Here is a 21,284-nt window from a genome sequence, read left to right on the forward strand (position 1 = left end):
CTTCAATCAAGATTTCAGAATAAGGAATAGGAGAGAGATCGCAGTTCTCAAAATCCAAGATTCTAGGTTGACCGATTCTGATTTCTGGAATTTGTCTGATATGATCACGGTAGCAACAATAAAACAGGAAATATAGGTGATCGAATGAGAGAATAAGAGAGAAATAACAAAAGGATAAAGTGGGGGAGGAATGGCTGTCTCGGCCCGGGCTTCTCACCCACAGCTATCCCGATTGTTCTAAGCAATTGACTGTAATTTTTCTTTATTCAAAACTGAGAATTATGTATACATAAGCGCCTCTATTTGAAGAAGGCAGAATTACAATCATAATGAGTCTAGGAACTAATAGGAGTTAGTTTCCAACTAGGACTAGGCATTCCTAGTGCAACTATGACTAGACTACATAGCTAATAGTCCCAAATGGACTTCACAATCGATGGCCCACTTGGGGACTTATAATCGATGGGCCTAATGGGCATTTCTTAATTAATTAATTACTAATTAAAAATAACACTAATTGATGGGCCCAATGGCCCATATATTTATTTAATAACTTAGCCACTCAGGTGGAGTAAGTATGGATCGGCTGGCCCTTCTTGGCTGGGCCTGTCTTTCTCTGGTAGCTCTTTTGATAATGTGGATCTACATCAACAGGCCATGGACTGGTATTACTACATAATACTATAACTAGAAGTCATTTTTCATCTTGAGCAAAAGGCATCCAGCCTTCTTGAACAAAAATATAAAAGATAAGAATTCTTGATTTTGAGCATACTAGGTCTACCCCAGATATCCAGATATAGTCTGTTCTTGTCTTCTCATTGTTTATTGTCTGAAGCATACGGATTAGTTTGAGCATCTTACTAGATCTGGAATGCTTTGTCTGGGATTTGGTGCAAATAGAATGTCAATTTGTTTTAGCATCTTACAAGTGTTATTCTCTCTCTCTCTCTCTCTCTAATAACAATCTGTTTCAATCTAGGTTGTTATCCAAATACTTCACCGATTTTAATCTTGCGTACTCACTTACTCAGGGTAACTTATTGTCCTTTTTTATCCAAACATTTATGCATTATTGTTGGTTCCACTACAGGCAGTTTCTGCTCTATGATGCATCAGGTATAGAGTAATGTCATGTTGGAGGCCAAACAATTTATGCATTCCTGGATTATACATTTTGTCCCATCGAGGAAGACAACAAGGAATGCATGTTCCTAACTCTATCCTGTGATGGCCTGTGGGATAAGGTAACATATTTGGTTGTTCTCCTTAACCTTTTTTTTTTTTTTTTTTTTTGGATTATAAAATAATCCTGCATTAGAACAATATGCATTCGGTGTTTGTCTGGAAATTTATCCATCGACGACTTCCAAAGAATGACAAGGTCTCACAAAAGGCATTCCTTTGGCGCTAAGGTGTAATCTTTCTTGAAAGCGTCCAAATCTGCTGTACATATCAGTGCATCTATTCAAAGAAATTTTGTCATTTTTTCCTTGATATTTTTTAAATTGCTTGGCCAAATTTTACCTGTGTCAATAATCTTCTGATTTGGTGGAAAAGGAAGTCGGTGGTGGTGCCTCTCATATCTATTTGGCTGTCAGATTTCGTCCTAATCCCAATGATTATATGGACGGAAAGGAATTTGAGAAGATTTGAGGGAAGAGGAAGGACCCTCTCGAATGTTGAAGGAAGCCCTTTTCCAAGATAGCTGGAAACCCAGCTCTTTGACACCTTGCAAGGTACATTCCATGGCTGATTTTATCATCTCAGATTATTTTGGTTCTCATTTCATACCTCCTCCACTAGCCAGAATTTTGGAGTTGAGATGGGGAAAACCAGTCCAAAAATGGTTTAAATTAAACATAGACAGATGCTCTTTTGGAAACCCAAGAAATGCGGGAGCGGGTGGTCTTTTGAGAAACATTTTTGGTATTTCAGAAGGGAGTTTTTCATATTATCTGGGAATTAATACAACCTTTTATGCGAAAATTCAATGCTTTTTTCTTAGGTTTAGAATTGGCAAAAAGGAAAAACATGTCGCAACTATGGATTGAAACCAATTCTAATGCAGTGGTCAATGGCAACTGTGATCAGTCAATTCCATGTTATTTGCAGCAGGAATGGATCTTCTTTAAAAATTATTGTTCAAACATCTATTGGAAAATCTCCCATTGTTATAGGGAAGTCAACACTGTGGGTGATTTATTAGCAAAAAGGGGCTGGTATTCAGAGTTCTATCAGTTGGCCTATCAATTCACCTTTTGTTCAAGATGAGATTATATGGGACCTTCAAGAGAGATCCAGATTCCGTTTTGAGAAATGAGTCTTTTCTGTACATGACATATTTAATGTTCCTTTTTAAACCCTGTGGTTTCTATTAATGGCAGTGCCGAAGGTGGATCCACAAGGTTCATCTGATTCATCTTTGCTTTGTTGATGTCAAAGCCGAAGGTGAAGTTTTTAGACAACTTATTTTTCTTTGTTGTCGGGGTATGCCCGGATGTTTGTCCTGTACATTATTCTTTATTATTTTTAATATACTCTTTTGCTGATCTGTAGGGGAAAAAAAGAAGAACAATGTGCATTCCTCCTTCCACTCTGTCCTATCAGTTTAGTAGTATTAGGATGGTTTGGATGGACTATGATTCCAAGTTCAGGTAAGAAGGCCACTGTTCTCTCTTCTCAAGTTTTTCGGGTCAATTGCTTAATTTCCACAAGCTGCTTGTCTTGCAAACACCCCTTATAAACTGCTGGATAACCACCTATACCAATCAAATTCTCTGCTCAATCAAAGGAGGAAGAAAGAGAGATGAACACTATAATAAGAAATAAATTCAAATACATAATCCAAAGACACAATTCAAATTCCTGAAAATATATTAACCAGAAGCTGAAATTGTTAGACTCAGTTTGTAGTTCTGAAAGCATGAAGTGCTTCCCAGACGGGTTTAGATGGTGAAAATCAGTTTCTTTCAGGTGGATTGATTGTTGGGCACTGTTTTTCTCTGACATTTACCCCTTGTATTCCCTCTCGTCCACCACATCTGCAGTTGCTAGATCTAACAAAAGAGCATTCTCTGTTGAGTAGAGTATTTTATTCCCCTAAGAATTTATAAAGTTGGCTGAGTAGGGAGGTGAGAAAAAGAAATGGAAAGAAATATGCTTGGTCATTAATATGAAGTGCGAGCAAAATGTAGTCATGTAAGATGACTCCAAGAAGGATGGAAACTGAAAAGCTAACAGAAGGAAAAAGAGCCGATCAGATTCTCATACAAGAGCCATTCTCGTACAGGACTGATCCACACAGATGGAATCCACACAAGGAAAAAAAAACCCTATGGTGGATTCCATCTGTATGGATCAGACCATAGGAGAATGATTCTTGTATGAGAACCTGATCCACACTCGAAGGAAAAATGGATCACTAAAACAGTTCCAAATCCCTCTTAGAACCCCGAATCAAAAAATTGTATAATGGAACCAAGCATTGAACTCTGAACTGCAAGAAACTAATTTATAATAGAATTAAACATTGAACCCTATGGAAGTCAAAGAAGTCCATAGAAAGTCTCAAGAAAACTAAATGACTGAAACAACTCTTGATAATGGTGATAAAAAATAACAGACCTTGGTTAGGTGGCAGAGATAGTAAACAATGCAAAACTGCAAGGTCAAGATAAGTAGTCCGTATATTGTAAAAATTCAAGATAAAGTAGTCCCTATAATATAATGTTTCAAGATAATGCGTGTGTTCTGAAGATGTAAGAAATAAGTTTGGATTTCAGATTTTTACGCTTTTACTTAATTTCGGACCCTATAAATCAACAAATCACTGCAGAACCGTTCCATTTTTTTTTTCCCCTCCACACCAGGTTTCATTGAAAATTAATATGAAAGGAATAACGTTTACGGAAAAAATCTGGTGCAAATTATAATTCTCTTCACATCGAAACTTGAAATTCATGCTTTTGTATATATTGATATCATACCTATGTTATAATTAAGTTAATGAAGAAAGAATAGATCTGAGTTCATGGCTTGCTCATATCTGAGTCTCTATACGAAATGGAGAGAAAGAAAATGGGCCATATCCCCAGAAACTTGATTCCCAACCTAGAAAAACAATATCATTTTTGTTTTTAATTGCGTTTGTGGATGTTTTATGAGGTATCTACTTTATATAATCCTTGAGTTGGTTTTGCTTCTCTTTTGCAGGTGTAAAGGAAACAACCAACCTCATGCTATCTTAAGACTTACGAAGGAACAACTTTAACTTCTATTTTGACTTGCCATTCTCTTAAGTCACACTGTAAGTGTAGCTTGACTTTTTCCTCTTAACATCATAAACAAGGGAGTGATATTTTATTCTCCTCCATCTCTTTTGCTTCTACCAAATTTATTGATTTCTCTTCCATCACTGTAGAGCCTTATCATTGCAAGAGATACAAGGCAGGTTATGGTTGGCAAGACTTGGTGGACGAAGACCTCATTACTCTAATATCTAATAACGAATATGTCTGCAAAGGATCCAAAATATTCTCTGTTTGATTGGGTAATCCTTTCTAAACTTTGATTAGTATACCACTCACTCAAAGTGTCAGACCATTGGATTTGATTTGGGGCATGATTTGTTGGATTTACATACAGATGCTTGTATATGCAGTGAAAAGAAAGCTTCAAAACAAGAGCCAGACACTGTTTAGTTTTCACTCTTGCATTTTGTACATCATCTCATGGATGCTAGTATTGATTCTCTATTTTGTGTTTTGAGACCAGTAGAAATTTTACAATGTTTGATATCTTGTCTTCTGTTTTTATGTAGAGATTGAAGCCAACACCACTGATGCTACTAACTTCGAGGCGGAATGGTGGGTGCTGATGTATAGTCTGGAGCATGCAAGGGAGGAAAATTTTCATGAAATTATGGATCGAATGTGACTCAGTTACAGTTACCTTGGTGGTTTCTAAGCATTGGTTCCATGGTTTGTGCATCAAATGTGGTTTTTACTCCAACCATAACTTCTCTCTGTTGATTGGAACGGAGCCCACTGCTATAGAGAAGCAAATCTTATTGCAGACTTTATAGCGAAATCAGCAGGAAAGTTGGAGACTTCACCTGCTATGATTGAGTTTCGGAGTTCAATTTCTAATGAGCTTATTGTTGTTGCTCAAGGCCGGCCAAGGTTTCGGTTTGTTAGTTGATTATCTATCTGCTGCTTTCTAGCCTCTCCTGCTGATGGCAATGCCGAAGGTGGGAGGGGGTAGTGTAGTTTTTGTTTTGAGCGTCTAGTTTTGTCCAGTTGATGTTTGCACTTTATTGTTTCTTTTATTTTCTTATCTTCTCTTGATTACCAAACATAGCCTTAGGGAAAAAACAGAAGATTGACCATGGAAGTTGTCTAGTGTATGTGGGAAGCTTGGTCTCGTCAATTTAAAATAAAAAAAATGGCATTCAAGAGAAGGATTTGGTTCCTTATAATGGAACATCCACTATGTTGTTGGAGATCTCTTATGATATTGGGATTCTCAAGTTCGTTAAAGAACATTTATTTATTACCGTTGTTGGCGGCTTACTAAGAAAAGGTATTGTGCTAATCAGGTGTGGAAAAAATTTCGATGCTGCCTGTGTTGCGGCCAAATTGCTGCAACCCTATTGTTAGAATTTATATTTATTTTATTATAATTAAGTTTCAAAATGAGGTTTTTCTTTTATGTGTTGTATAACTTGTAATGGTGTGGGACCCTTAGGGTCAAGGTAGTGGAAAATGGTCAATAACACCCTATAGGTGCCTTAAATTCTATTCATGGTCATTACCATGAGTGGAGAGGTGGGCAAAGAGAATTGATTGGGATTAATTTTATTTATGAAATTAATTCTTAATTCATGCCATAGGTTAATACCAAATGGAAGTAAATGGTCAATGTCATTATGTGGGTGCCCTAAAGTCCATTCATGGTCATTACTCTTTGCAAGGGTTGGTTTTGGGTCTATATAAACCCAACCAAATACCTTGCAGAGACATATTTTTCACACATTGACACTCTATCTATTTCTACTCTTTGCAACTATACAAGTCTTTCTCTTTCTTCTATTTTCTCTAAGTCTTGTGTAAGGTTAGAGGGGGCTGCGGTACTGTAGCTTTTTGCTCCTAGAAGAGACTAGAAGAACTGTCTCATCTTGTAGTGGAAGGTTGTTTTATCTTGGAGGTAGAGATGCAGAACAACTTTTGGTAGTAGAGGACATCAAATACTTTAAAGGCAGCACTACAAGTGTGACTCAATCTCAATTCTGATCGAAGCTTCTTCGATTGTTGTGGTGGTGATTCAACATCTATTTGAAGTTTATCTCTATCTCATTTCAGCCAAGGATCAATACTACAACATCATAGTAGTTTCTACTCCAGAAGCTTTGTATTGTAATTTGTTTTATTTTTGTAAGAAATTGTAATACAATTACCCGACAAGTTTAAGGTAATTGATAGTTATAAGATCCCATGGCTGATCTTGGAGATGCAAGCCTCAATAGAAATAATGACTCCAACAACAATGATAGTTCTTCAATCACTATCATAGGTGATGCTTCAAACAACAATATCGTTGATGGAACTATCAACGTTGGAGATCCTTTAAACATCAATGTTGAGGAAACAATCAACAACCAAGGAGGCGGGTTCATGTTAGCCACAATGGTAAGAGGATTCCTCATTTGCCCACCATTGATTCAATTTCCACCAATGTTATCACGTTGGTAACTGATCTTATCTCGGATTTGGGTAAGATGAGGATTGTCACTAAATTTGATAAAATTGAGCAGTTTGGAGGTCAAAACTTCAAACGGTGGAGGCAAATGATGTTGTTTACATTAGCCCAAATTAGAGTGGTATTTACTTTGACTGAACCCATGCCGAAAAAAAGCAATGATCCTATAAAGGAGGGCAAAAGGGTGGCTTGGATTCAAGTGGATTACCAATGCAAAAATCGGATCTTGAATGCATTATCCAATGACTTATACTATGTGAATAGTTCATTGGAGTATGCATATTCGATTTGGAATGCTTTCGTAAATAAGTACTATCTTGAGGATGCTGGCTAAAAAAAGTACTTGGTGGCTAACTTTCTAAATTTTACTATGAAAGATAGTGGCGTCATTTCAAACCAAATTGATCAATTTCAAATCTTGGTTGGAAAGCTAGCAAAGGAAAACATGGTTCTACCAGAAGAATTTGTGACCAGTGCCTTGATTGAAAAAATTTCATCTTCTTGGGATGCTTTCAAGTTGTCAATGAAACACAAAAAGACGGAGTTGACCTTGAACCAGTTGGTTGTAAGGATCAAAATTGAGGAAAAGAACCGGAACAAGGACAAGGGTGAAAAATACCTTAGGGAGAAACACTTAAAAGCGAACTTGGTAGAAACCAATAAACAAGACAAGAAAAGGAAGAACCGTCAAAACTTTGATGAACCTTCTTTTAAGAAGAAGAAACTCACTTGTTATGTGTGCAGTAAGCTAGGGCACTTCAAGAAAGATTGCCGACTCAAGAAGAAAAAATTTAAAAATGTGAACCTAGTTGAAGACAACTTCTTTGTAGCTATGGTCACAAAAGCAAATTTGGTTGAAAAAACAAATGATTGGGTATTGGATACCGGTGCTACACTGAAGATGTTCTCTTCTTATTCCATGAGTATGTGAGACAAAAATGTATTCATGAGAAATTTCCAAAGTGCCTCTATTATTGGGAAAGGAAAGGAAGTGTTAAAGCTCACTTCAGGGAAGACTATGGTTCTCACCAATGTCCTCCATATGCCGGACATTAGGCGTAATTTAATTTCAGTTCCTTTACTTAATAAAGTAGGAATGAATATAACTTTTGAGAGTGATAAGGTGGTTATCATTAGGAACAATGTATTTGTAGGAAATGGATACCTTAGTGAGGGGTTATTTGTACTAAGCATTGAAAATATTGTAATTAAGAAAGCTAGTACTTCTTCTGCTTACATTGTTGTCCCTACTAATTCTTTTGATTTGTGGCATGGTAGGTTGGGTCATAGTAGTATGAAGTATATCACCAAACTATGCAAGTTAGACATGATCACCAATAAGGTGGAACCCCCTGTGAACAAGTGTACAACTTGTGTAGAGGCAAAGTTAACCAAAAGGCCTCATAAAACTGTGGATAGAAAGAGTTATCTCTTGGAATTGATCCATAGTGACTTGAGTGACTATAAGTCATGAGTCTAAGGGAGGAAACAACTATGTCATAACCTTCGTAGATGACCACTCTAGGAATACCATGATTTATTTACTCAAATCAAAGGATGAGGCCGAAAAGGCATTTATATCTTACAAAACGGAAGTTGAAAATCAACTTGAGAAGAAGGTTAAAAGACTGAGTATTTTAACATTGAAAAGTTTTGTGAGGAAAATAAAATTATCCATGAGACAACCGCTCCATACCAATCAGAATCCAATGGGGTTGCCGAAAGGAAAAATAGATCTCTTAAAGAGATGATGAACTCTATGTTATTGAGTTCAAGTGTACCACTTGATATGTGGGGGAAAGCCATGCTAACGGCATGTTATCTATCAAATAGAATCTCACATAACAAGACTGGTATGATTCCATTTGAGAAATGGTTTGGAAGAAAACCAAGTCTAAAACACTTGTGGATTTGGGGCTATTTGGCTAAGGTATTACTACTGGATACCAAGAAAAGAAAATTGGGGCAAAAAACATGTGATTGTGTGTTTTTGGGATATATTACAAATAGTATTGCATACCGGTTCATGGTGATTAAAGCCATGAATGATGTTATTGAAACAAATAACATCATAGAATTAAGACATGTTGAGTTCTTTGAAAACATATTTCCCTTTAAGTCCAACTTACCTACAAGTAAGGATAATCAATTGACTTATGGGGAAATGGAGTCAATGAAAGGGTTACCAATCAAGAATTGGGTACTAGTGATGGAAGTCAACTAAGAATAAGCAAGCGACTTAAAAGACCCAAATATTCGAATGATGAGTGGTTTGTCTGTCTAGTAGACAAAGATCATCTTACATACAAAAAGGCTTTTACATCATCGGATGCCATCTTTTGGAAGGAGGCAATCAAGAAGGAACTAGATTCAATCCTGGAGATTAACACTTGGGAATTAGTAAATTTACCAATTGGTTCCAAAACTTTGGAAACCAAGTAGATATTTCAAAAGAAACTAAAAAGTGATGGGTCACTTGATCGTTTCAAAGCTAGACTTGTAGTCAAGGGGTTTAAGCAAAAGCCTGACATTGATTACTTTGACACATTTGCCCCAGTCTCTAGAATTTCTACAGTAAGGGTTATGTTAGCAATGACGTCAATACATAACTTGGTCATCCATCAAATGGATGTGAAAACGGAATTTCTAAATGAGGACTTAGAGGAGAAAATTTACATAAAGCAACCAGAAGATTGTGTTGCAAATGGACAAGAGCAAAAAGTTTGTAAGCTTCAGAAATCTTTTTCTGAATTGAAGCAGACGCTAAAGCAATAGCATGAAAAATTAGACAAAGTTTTAATTTCAAATGGTTTCATTGTGAACAACGCTGAAAGGTGCTTATATAGCAGGTTTCATGGTGGTAAGGGCATATTCATACTACTATATATAGATGATATGCTGATAATGGGAATAAACTTGGAAATAGTGAATCAAGCTAAGAAACTTTTGAAGTCTAGTTTTGACACAAAAGGACTTAGGTTGATATGATCTTTGGGATCAAGATCATCAAGCAATAGAATAATATTTCACTATCCCAAACCCATTATGTATTTCTTAAAAAAGTATGGGTACCATGAAGTTTCAGCAGTTAAAACACCTTTTGAAATGGGATGTCATTTGAAAAGAAACTTGGGTGAATCGGTGAATCAAAAAAGGTATGCTCAAATTATTGGTTCAGTCACATATCTAATGAATTGTACGAGTTTTAATATTACCATTGCGGTAAGAAAGTTGAGTCAACATACTCACAATCCAAACACGGAGCATTGGAGTGCGATTGATAGGTTACTGAGGTACCTAAAAGGCACTATAGTGGTAAACCAACGGTGTTGAAAGGGTATTGCGATATAAATTGGATCTCGAATACAAACAAGTCCTTAGCTACTAGTGGGTATGTATTTACACTAGTAGGCGGTGCCATCTCATGGAAGTTCACAAGGCAATCTTGTGGGACAGGCTTTACTATGGAAGCTGAGTTCATAGCCTTAGAAAAGGCGGGAAGGAAAGCCAAATGACTTAGAAACTTAATGGCGGATATTCCATTATGGTAAAAATTGACCCCATCGATATCACTACATTGTGATAATCAAGCGGCTATACATCTAGCTAAGAGCCAAATATATAATGGTAAAAGGAGGCATATACGCCTAAGACACAATCTTGTGAGACAGTACATAGATGAAGGAATGATAGCTATCAATTATGTGAAGTCAGAAAGTAACCAAGCTGACATGTTCACAAAGCCTATGTCTGTCAAGAACTTGTGTAGTGCATCTACAAGAATGGGGTTGATGTCTAATCCTTAGGTTATGTGATGGACACCCTACCTATGTGAAGAGGCTTGATGCCTAAATTAGGTTCAAAGGGTACAAACGAAGTCATGGGTGACCAGCTTAGTACTACTGTTTATTTAAATATTCATTCCAAGATATAGATGGTGATAGTAGTACCACCACAAGGAGAAAGGTTGAGCGGTAAAGCTTTTAATTAGTCCAATCCCAAGAAATGTGGGGGTGTGTTAATTATGGTGCATATCTAGGACTAACCTAAGTGGATGTAGGGGGTGTGGCCACCGCCGATGAGAACTTATAAGTAAGTTCTCTAAGCATTCATGAATCTAAGATAAAGGACATGGCCGGTTCAAAAGTCCAAAGTGATTATATGATGGGTAGCTCAAAAAGTTGACTTATGGGATGTGGTTGATGGATCGGTCAGCTACACCAATGAGGAAAGATTTAAGGAGTCTGAATCTACCCGTACTCTGTAGCGCGACTTATTAGACCTAGTATAGGTTCAAGTCCGAAAGACTCCTACAATGATGCATCCTATAGTGTCTAGTACAGTTACAACACATTTGTCCTTCGTGTCATTTGAAATTTGTGGGGGATCGTTAGAATTTATATTTATTTTATTATAATTAAGTTTCAAAATGAGATTTTTCTTTTATGTGTTTTATAACTTGTAATGGTGTGGGACCCTTAGGGTGATAGTGAAAAATTGTCAATAACACTCTATGGGTGCCCTAAATTCCATTCATTGCCATTACCATGAGTGGAGAGGTGGGCAAAGTGAATTGATTGGGATTAATTTCATTTATAAAATTAATTCTTAATTCATACTATAGGTTATTGTCAAATGGAAGTAAATGGTCAATATCATTATGTGGGTGCCCTAAAGTCCATTCATAGTCACTACCATGAGTGAGGAGGTGGGCTAGAAAATGGTCAATAACACCCTATGAGAGCTCTAAATTTCATTCATGACCATTATCATGAGTGAGGAAGTGGGCTAAGAAATTGATTGGGATTAATTCAATTTATTGAATTAATTTTCAATTCATGTCCATATGACATTATTCTCCAATTAACTTGCCATTAGTTGGAGGTTACTCTTGGGGAATCCAAGAGGGTGGAAGGGTTGGTTTTGGGTCTATATAAACTCAACCAAATACCTTGCAGAAACATATTTTTCACACATTGACACTCCATTTATTTCTACTCTTTGCAACCATACAAGTCTTTCTCTTTCTTCTATTTTCTCTAAGTCTTGTGTAAGGTTAGAGGGGGCTGCTGTGTTGTAGTTTTTTGCTCCTAGAATGGACTAGAAGAACTGTCTCATCTTCTAGTGGAAAGTTGTTTTATCTTAGAGGTAGAGATGCAGAACAACTCTTGGCAGTAGAGGGCATCAATTACCTTAAATGCAGCACTACAGGTGTGACTCAACCTCAATTCTAATCGAAGTTTCTTCAGTTGCTGTGGTGTTGATTCAACATCTATTTGAAGTTTATCTCCGTCTCATTTCAGCCAAGGATCAATACTACAACATCATAGTAGTTTCTACTTCAAAAGTTTTGTATTGCAATTTGTTTTATTTTTGTAAGAAATTGTAATACAATTATCCAACACCTATGGTAGCAGTCAAAAGAATGAAATTGCAGGAGTAGGTTTGAAAATACCCACTTTGGGTGAGTTTTTCCTCCCTTACCCTGAGATTCCATTCCCCCAGCTGCTACTTTGGCTGCAACCCAAGCAGCAGCCAGGTTTCGTTCCCTCAACCCAACTTCTATAAATTGGCATCAATGTTTAAAGCGGAAAAAAAAAAAAATTTGTTTAATACGGTTTTCTGAGGATTTTTTTTCCCTCTTCACTTTATTTGCTATTATGGAAAAGATTTTAACGACAACGCCAGCTGTGGGAATTTGTGAGGAAAAGTGGAAACGAATAGGTAAGACTTTCAAAATTGTCCACAATGCTTGTTTTTTGGTCTGGATAATAACTTGAGACATGTTATGTCTGTACCGTTTTATAGATACAAGATTGCCACATGTTGGGACCGGCCTGTGCTGATACTGATCTGGATTCTGGATCGCTCATTGCTCAATATGGTCAAAAGTTATTGGTGTAGTATGCAAATTTCTCCCCACATTGACATCGGAGAACCTTTTTTTTTTCTTTATAATCTTTGACCTCACTATTTAGGAATATGGAAATTGTACTATTTCTGACTACCTTTAATGGTGTCAATCGGTCGATTTGATTAGGTTTTGGTTGGCTTAAAGATTTGGCGATCGAACTAAAACTAAACCAAGCCAAAGATTAGTTCGACCTCCAATTTTGGTCAAGCCATTCTGTGTGTCTGGTCGGTTTCTTTTTTTTACCAGTCTCCAAAAATAGCCAATCCTTAACTGGATTGCAAGTGTGCCTTCAAGCTTTTTAAAAGGGGACAGGTAGCGATCGTAGCACTAAAGTTTATTATCCTTTATTTGATATGATTCGGTTGGAATTAACGATTTCAATCCTAAAACCAAAATCGAGAAAATATCTCAGATTTTAAAACCAAAACCTAACCAATCTATTCGGTTTCAATTTAATCCGCTTTTAAAAACGGCTGGTTTAAATTTTAGTTTTCGGTCCTAAATTGACACCCTTTAGTCACTCTGAGATTGTGAGAACAAAAAATTCTATTTTTCCATTGTCCTTTCATATCTCTGATATGGGAAGACATTCGGACCCTTTGAACTTGGGATTCGGCTCCTCTCCTGAGTGCCTAGGTCTTGCCTATAGCTATTCGGGCAAGCACCATATGTCCAGGCAATGATCCAACGGTTATGGGTACCTCATTTTTCACGCCTTTGTCAGTGCCTCGTTCTTTGCACCTTCTCTCAAAGCGTAGGATCAATGCCTCATCATGTGGCCCTCGTCCGGGTAACTATGAGCCGATTTGGGCAATGGGCGCCAAGGAGAGGAGCTGGATCCATGAACTTGTCATAGATTTGCTCCAAATGTTGTGCTATAGCAGAATGTGTTATGTGGTTCAAATGGGCCGTGAACTTCTTGGTCCAAATGTGTTTCATGTCTTACATGGCCTCAAAGAATAACCAGTCTACTTGAAGAGTGGGCCACGACTTCCTCATTACCACACAAAAAAGAAAAAAAAAAATTGCCAACCTTGCTTCATTTGGATACAATATAGTTTCATGCTAAACCCTAATCCAACCCAAACGAACGAGGTGGGCTCCAGAACTGTTTTCTATTTGTTTATCTAAGAAGTAACCCAGCTTTTATATTTTGGACTGGGTCCAGTTATGGGCCCAACGAATGAACCCAGGAAAAGTTCAACAAGGTACACAGAAAGCACTATCAATCAATGACTAAGCTCATCTAATCATTTGACACGTGCCATTTAACAGCTATGATAAACTGCAACATGGTACTACAGTAGAATCCTAATCAACAATCCCCGGATTTTTGTCGGTGATTCTGTCTGCATGTCTGCCACGTGTATGCCACCAGTAGGGCTACTATGGTCTAAGCAAATTCCTCTCTCTCCTCTGAAAATCAGTAAAGAACCAGAGATTCAAAAAATTAAGAGAGAGGAACATATAAGGAGAAAAAAATAAATCTGATGGCGCGAGCGAGAAGAGAAAACGGTCGAAACGTTTTATCTTTCCCTTCCAAATTTCAAGAGCTCGAAGAGAAACATCCATGTCGATTTCTTCTTCTTCTTCTTCAAATCTGCGGACCTCACAAGACATTTATAGGATTCTGTCGTCTCTTCAGATACCTCCCTAAATTTAGCGGAATAAAAAACGCCTCTAACTTTAGTAAAATCCACTTTTCTTCTAACTTTGGCAATCTTGCTTTTTTGCTATAACTCTCAGTGACCTCTCTGTTTCTTCCCCCGGAACTCTTTCCATATATCTCTCTGGGACTTAGTTTGGGTTGGTTCAGTTACTGTGAAGCTTCAAGGGTCTCGATGCAGAGTGGTGTTCAGGAAATTGGAACTAGGGTTAAGAGCTCTGCTTCAGGTGGTAATTCTGCGGTTATGTCGGTTTCGGGAAGTTATGAGGATCATTGTGAAGAGAAACCCAAGATTAATGGAGCTGGAGAACGGGTAATTGATGAGGTGATGGATAAGGGAAGCCCTTCAAGGTCTTCAATTCCTGTACCCAGCTTGATTTCTGTTACGGCGGCTACTGTGGAGGCACTTTCGATGAACTTTGTGCAAGGTTATGGATTTGGAGGAGCTGGGGAGGTGATCAGTGAACAAGCTCCGGTGTTGCAATCACCAACAGGTTAGTGGGTTTTTTTTTTCCCCCCCCCTTCTCGGTCTTGATCTTGGCATCCTTCTTGTTGTTGCTTGTTCTTTGGTCTTATGGTGAAGGAGAAATGACTTAGAATTGGTAAGGCTGCGTTTGGTAACCAAGTGAAATGAAGTAATAGTATTCTCTTTATGAGTGAGAAAAGTGTTTCTATGAGGTTGGCTAGATCAAATAGTTCGTTGAACATTTAAATTCATTTCTTCATGTTGGGTGTAAATTCGGTTCTGTACTAGTTCAAAATGAAAAAAGTTTGGACATAGACATGGGAGATTATAGTGCCACTGCAGAAAAGTTCACTTTAAATGAGAAAACCATTGATGTGTCTCAAGTAACAGAAAAGCTATTAGTTCTAGTGTTCTTTAACACTGCCATGAGTCTTTGTTCTATTAGTCACCATCTCTAAGGGAACCTCCTAGCCATTTATTCCTGAAGCACAAAGGACCATTCTAAGTAAAGTTTTCTTTTCTCTAAAATTCTCAAATCCATCTGGACTAGTAATATGCACCTAAGGAAATGCCTGAAAGCAAGCTCAAGTAGCCTTAGTGAACTTTTCTTGATAAGTAACAGCGAGATTTTAGCAATATATGGAGTAGATAGACATAAAACTTGAAACCATTGGTCAACAAGAGTACAGTAACAAAAACAGCTCCTAATCTGGTCTCATACTTGTCAACTCAATCAAGTCCAAATCTGAAATAGTTGGGAGCTACCAACATTACGAAACTTGCTTCCTTTATTTAGGCCTGGGACTGGCAGTTCAGAAAAACATGGTCGAGTTAACATGATTTCATTGTTAAGCATATTTTTTTTCTGTCTTCAAAATGACATTTATGTTTGTTCATATCCTGCTTGTAATTGTTCTCCAAACTTCTTTTCTTCCAAGTGCAACTTAATACTTATCTACATGTTTAGTATTGTAAGGATGTTAATTTTGGTGATATTTGTATTGTGCTGTTTGATGATACTTTGTTATTGATCGTGAAACTTTCATTGATATTGCTACTTATCTTACTGCTGTACTAAGCCAATTTAAAAAAAATGCACACATGAACATGGTGAATCTTATAATTGTTCCTTTTTAGGTTTTTTGCAACTTGGGACTTCTTTTAGTCATGGAAGTTCAGAGCTTAGCTCCATCTTTCCTGGGCTCAATAATTCATGTTGCTCAGAACTTGTAGGAAGTCCATATCATCTGCGCTGCTTTCCATACAACAACATGTGTTTCTCAAGTGCTGCAGCACAGAATCTGAAGCAGAAAGTTGAGATTTCTGGGAGCTCTTATGACACAGCCCACACGGAAAGCTTCTTCAGTCAGCCAAGTGGTTTTTATGCGACGGGTTCTCTGCCCCTGCAGGGATGGAGCGACAAAAGTTTTGAGAATCCAAGAAAAGGTCAATCTCTTTTCAAGAGAATACCTCTATTTTGCACCCATGGGCTTCCAGATACAACAGTGCTGCATGTGTATAGTGAATGTTTACTAAATGGGTGTAGTTCGGTGCAGTGTAGCACACATCGAGAGTGTGGCTTTAAAGGGTGGTTTGAGCATTACTGGATTTTCTGTTCATTTTTAGTTTAGTGGCAGCTTACTAAATTGAGTTATCATACCTCTATTGTACAGAATTTCACCAAACTAATTGTTGTGACTTGCAGTCTTCATGCCTATTCAAGCTGTGTTTCAGAATTGCCTTTCCCCCGCTTCGGTATGCACTACCACTGAATAATTTAGTGTTTACATGCCTCAATCTGAAGAAATTTAAACCAGACGGTGAACATTTTCCCAATTTGCAGGGTCCACAGATTTGCAATCCTTCAGGTGGTGGTACCTCAGCTACCATGCACAAGCGGAAGGTAGTTCATCCAAGTTTTTCTAGCAGCTTGAACGTGGCAGTTGTTTCAGATGGCACAAAGAAGGATAAGTCGGAACCTCCAGATAAACTTAGGTGGCATGCCGTTCAGGAACGTAACTCATTGGAGGTTACTCCTGTTGGGAGGGAATCATTTGCTCCTGCTTGTTCTGAGACTCAGCCTGGATATGTTCCTTCAGCATGTTTGTATAAACCAAAGGATGACAAGGTCTGGACTATCTCCTATTCTATGGATATGTTCCTTCATAATGTTTGTATAAACCCGAGGATGACAATGTCTGGACTGTCTCCTATTCTAGTGAAATTATCCTTAAAAAGAAATAGAAGATCTACAATATCAATCAAAAGGAATTTATCATGGAATGGTGGCAGAAATTGTACAAATGTAGGTTCTTGTGGCCCATATATCTAACATGAGTTATCTTGTTGGGATTTAGTCCAACAGGATGGTCCTAAGTATCCATTCTATCAGAACCTTTTACATGGTTGTAATATGGAAATATCCTGTCCAAGAATAACTTCAAGAAATGTTGGTAAACTTGAAATATGGTTAAGAAAACTGACTGAATCTGCTTTTTGACATGGGAGATCATCTAGGTGGGGGTGGCAATGGGTTGGCTGGCCTGCCTTTGGGTGGTCTTCTACCTGGATTTTGCTATTAATCACAGACAGGCCTGGGTTTATGTAGGTCAGCCTGGTGTCTATATACAGCATATGACTAGTCCAAGATTTTTTTAATTTTAATTTTAATTTTATTTATTATTATTTTTTTTTAAATTAGAAACTCTAGTCAAGATTACATATATCCAAAGTTAACTAATTCTTAGTCTAACTATTAACATAGTGAGTATCTTTTAAAAAAAGAAACACTTAATATCATATTCTCATTGATATTAAGAACTTGTCAATGGTCATGTCTGAACAGTTGATGATGAAATAATAGATACAAAATTGTTCTGATGCAGTTAAGGGTGTCCATTCGAGCCCATTGGGCCCTGGAATACTTTATTTTGGCCCATGATTGGATTCTATGGGCCTTGGGCTTTTTTTTGGGTTTTTAATGTAATGGGCCTCTTATATAAGCCCAGAAGTTAGGATTTAAGGGGTACACAAGATTAAGTATAGGGATAAGGTTTATTCAGTACATGGGGCCTATATTTTTATTTTATTTCATATTTTTCTTAACTTTTCCCCCTTCCCTCACTGGGCACTAGCGTAGAGCAGTTTTGTTATGTCTAATTTAATTAATTAGGATGATTCAGTGCTTTGGTATTTCCAGCAATATACAGATGTCCTTTTCGTTTTTGTTGTATGCTTGATATCAGTTGAGGTGTACTGATTCTAATCTGTTCAGGTGATTGAAGGGAAAGGTTGGACAGTACTTGTACAGAAGGAATTACGGAACACTGATGTCGGAAACCTGGGAAGAATCGTGCTTCCAAAAGTATGATGGCCTAAACTTTGCATTTTATAATCTTTGGTTGTTTGAAAGAGGAAACCTAGGGTTTGACAATGAAAATGGGTACTCATATCTTCCTCACAAACACTTCTACGCATGCCTGCACATGCGGATGGGTTGGACCACATTGACAAGTCCCAGATAGGCAGATATTCTCCAACTTAAACCAGTCCTGTATATGATGCTAATAATTATAATCTCCAATAATTGCACTGTATAAAATTTTCTCAAACAGAAGGGGAAAAGGTAATAATTTAGAAAATTTATTTATTGGGATAGTTATACTTCGTCCTCAGCAGAATTCACCCTAAAGATCTTCTTTATTTTGTTACCCTTTTCTCAGCTGGTCTTTTCCTTTTTTTTTTTTTTTTTCCTATGTGCTATGCACCAGTTAGGAAGATTTGACTTCTCATACTTCTGAGAAATCCCATGGTTTCCTTGATCTGATACAGTGTTTCTTGTGCGGATTAACTTAGGACTAATTTTTTTCTTTTCTTTGCTTTGGTAGAAGGATGCAGAGGCAAATCTTCCTACCCTAGTTGCCAAAGATGGATTATTTCTGCAAATGGAAGACATGACCTATTCAATTAACTGGAAATTCAAGTATAGGTAAGATGAAAAGGTTTTTTATCTTTTATTTTCTGTATCATTTCAGTAGATATTTCAATCCATATGAAATTGGACATATCTCATGTGACACTATGAAAATGTTGCAACTATTGTGAAACCTCTGAAAATGTTAAGAAAGCATACAGACTACATTGATATCTTACAAAATGATGGAATAGACTTAGTATCTCAGTCCAGACATAGTATCCCATATGCATTTCTTCTGGCCCACATATCTTAACATTGATGTTATAGTCGTTGTCAACTGATTCTCAATAAAAAAGTTGAAATAAAAAATAAGGCACTCTTCCTACTGTTTCTCTGCAAAGCCCCCTTAAGATAGGTAGTTAGTTGCCTCAATTACATATTGTGTTTTAATTTTGGTTCTGTTATGTAACTGAGCAAGATACTCCATTTTTTTTTCTTATGGTGGATTACTTATATACTGAGAAATAGAACCGATTCTTTTAGCATTTTGGCTCCCTATATTGTTGAATATACTAACTTATGGCTTTTATTGGCCTTTAACATGTCATCACAATTTTTTTAACTGATAAAACTTAATTTATCATTCTTTTGGTGGACTAGTCCTTGTATAAGCAGCATCTGGTGCCGCTTCACCGAAAGAGTAAAACAAGTCAGCTGCATTGTATTTTTGGATGCATAAACCAAATTACCGTCTCCATTTGAGTAGCATGCATCACTTTTTCTTAACCGATAATAATATAATATTGGTTATAAGTGTCAGTCCTTCACCCAGTCTATTTAATTGATCTTTTTTGGTACGATTTGATAGAGATATGAAATGCATGCAGATTGTTCTGAAATTTTGTTGCACTTGGTATGCTCTCCTTTCTCCTTTACTTTTTATCATCTTGTTATTGTGTATGCCGTATCATTTAATGTTTTTAAAAAATGGACAGGGTAGTAAATCTCCATCTCAAGGCTGTGAACGCCCACCTCTCATTAGATTGGTCTTATGAGAACTTGCCATTGTTCAATATGCTAGTACCCAATATATTCAATCAATCCCACCACCTACCCACCCCAAAAGAAAGGCAATAATTTTTCTTTTCTTTTTCCTCTTTGTTTTGCTCCATTCAATCAGTTTCTCTTTGGACAAGCTTTAATTGATGTATGAAATGCTCTGACATGCAACTGGAGCTTCTAAGGTTTCTTTGATATCACTATCTTCTAAAGGCTTCATTTACTAGGATCACAAATTTTATTTTGGAAACTATCTGAATTTTTTTCTTTCAACTATCTGTTCAGGTATTGGCCAAACAACAGAAGTAGAATGTATGTTATGGAAAATACAGGCATGTCAAAATTTACAATGTTACCACACAATTTTTTTCCTCTTCCAATTTTCTGTTTTCAATATATGTGCGGAATCCTATACTATCATTTCTGCTATGCTTATTTTTCCTATCAGGAGATTTTGTAAGAATGCACAACCTTCAAACTGGTGATTTCTTTATAGTCTATAAAGAAGAGTGCTCTGGAAAATATGTAAGTAGCAGTCTTCCTAGTTCATCATTTGAAGCCTTGTATGGCCATTTCCTGTAGCTCAATTGTAATTTGTTGAATCTTTTCCAAATGAGGAATAATTAGGGAGTGAGGATAGGAAGAAGCTCATGCTGAGGGTGTTAGAGGGTTTCCATTAAATTGTCTGCTGGACCAAACTGTGGATACCAAGCATCCTGACCTACATAAATTCTATCTGAGTCGGGGGCTCAGAGTGAAAGTGGTGAATTATTGGAAAAGTACATTTTGGAAGATTGTTGCGCTTTTGTCTAGTTTAATTGGAGTTTGTCATAGAAACTCTTGGTGGAATTTTTCACAAAACTATACTTGAGTGACAAGGCAGGGTGGCTTTTTTTTTCCCCCACCTTCCTTGACATGGTATTCCTTTTCTAGAAGAAGTTGAATGGCTAAGGTCCTACCTGTTTTTCTTTTTAAGATTGCTCGTGGTAAGAAGGAAATGAGATCAGGGTATGCTGATATGGTGGAACCAGGAGACCATGGCAGGATGGAGGATCGGGATGCAAGGATCAACAGCGAGGCTGGCTTAGAACATAAAATCTCCTCAGTAATGAGTGGTGATTACGAGGTCGTGAGGGATGAAACTTTGATGGCAGGCGAGTCATTTGATTTTGACAGAGATACTGGTGGGCCATCTCGAACTGCATTAACTTCGTTACCAGATCTTGATCCTGATGACATTCCTTGATAATTTCTCTTGAGCAATTATTGTTTCCCCCTTGCTGAGAGTTTTCTATTGAGGTTTTTGTAATGTCTTTGGGTTTCATAATTTAGTGAAAGCATGGAAAATGACTCGAGGACGTTGAATTTTTGAAATGTCACCTTGGTCAATTTTCCTGATGAAAGTATTCCTAATTTTTTACTTCTTGCTGCATCTGGTACCCAGTGATCTTGTCTTTGTTAATACAACATGCATAAACAAGGAAATATTTCATTCAAATGATTC

General features: G+C 37.2%; 1 protein-coding gene and 1 long non-coding RNA gene across 13 annotated transcripts; both read left to right on the forward strand.

Annotated features, from left to right (window-relative positions):
- Positions 1-321: 321 nt before the first annotated feature.
- On the forward strand, positions 322-5,595 carry LOC122088339. Of its 8 annotated transcripts, none has more exons than XR_006143044.1 (7): positions 322-1,035; positions 1,120-1,247; positions 1,322-1,739; positions 2,560-2,657; positions 4,216-4,309; positions 4,424-4,552; positions 4,823-5,595. It is a non-coding gene; the product is annotated as an uncharacterized LOC122088339 (long non-coding RNA). The 8 variants fall into 8 exon arrangements; XR_006143049.1 differs by having other exon boundaries at positions 323-1,247; positions 1,376-1,481; positions 1,561-1,739; XR_006143043.1 differs by having other exon boundaries at positions 323-1,247.
- An 8,538-nt stretch (positions 5,596-14,133) lies between these two features.
- LOC122089903 lies at positions 14,134-21,200 on the forward strand. 5 transcript variants are annotated; one of them, XM_042659668.1, is made up of 9 exons: positions 14,134-14,833; positions 15,943-16,251; positions 16,511-16,560; positions 16,649-16,933; positions 18,080-18,169; positions 18,696-18,793; positions 20,066-20,112; positions 20,229-20,305; positions 20,757-21,200. In XM_042659668.1, the coding sequence occupies exons 1-9, from the start codon at positions 14,515-14,517 to the stop codon at positions 21,024-21,026; spliced, it is 1,545 nt and encodes a 514-aa protein (XP_042515602.1). In that variant the 5' UTR covers positions 14,134-14,514; the 3' UTR covers positions 21,027-21,200. The 5 variants fall into 5 exon arrangements, with proteins under 5 accessions (XP_042515602.1, XP_042515601.1, XP_042515603.1 ...); XM_042659667.1 differs by having other exon boundaries at positions 14,136-14,833; positions 18,693-18,793; XM_042659669.1 differs by having other exon boundaries at positions 14,136-14,833; positions 16,030-16,251; positions 18,693-18,793.
- The last annotated feature ends 84 nt before the right edge of the window (positions 21,201-21,284 follow it).

Source organism: Macadamia integrifolia, chromosome 9 (assembly GCF_013358625.1).
Source record: "Macadamia integrifolia cultivar HAES 741 chromosome 9, SCU_Mint_v3, whole genome shotgun sequence".
Classification (NCBI taxonomy): Eukaryota; Viridiplantae; Streptophyta; class Magnoliopsida; order Proteales; family Proteaceae; genus Macadamia; species Macadamia integrifolia.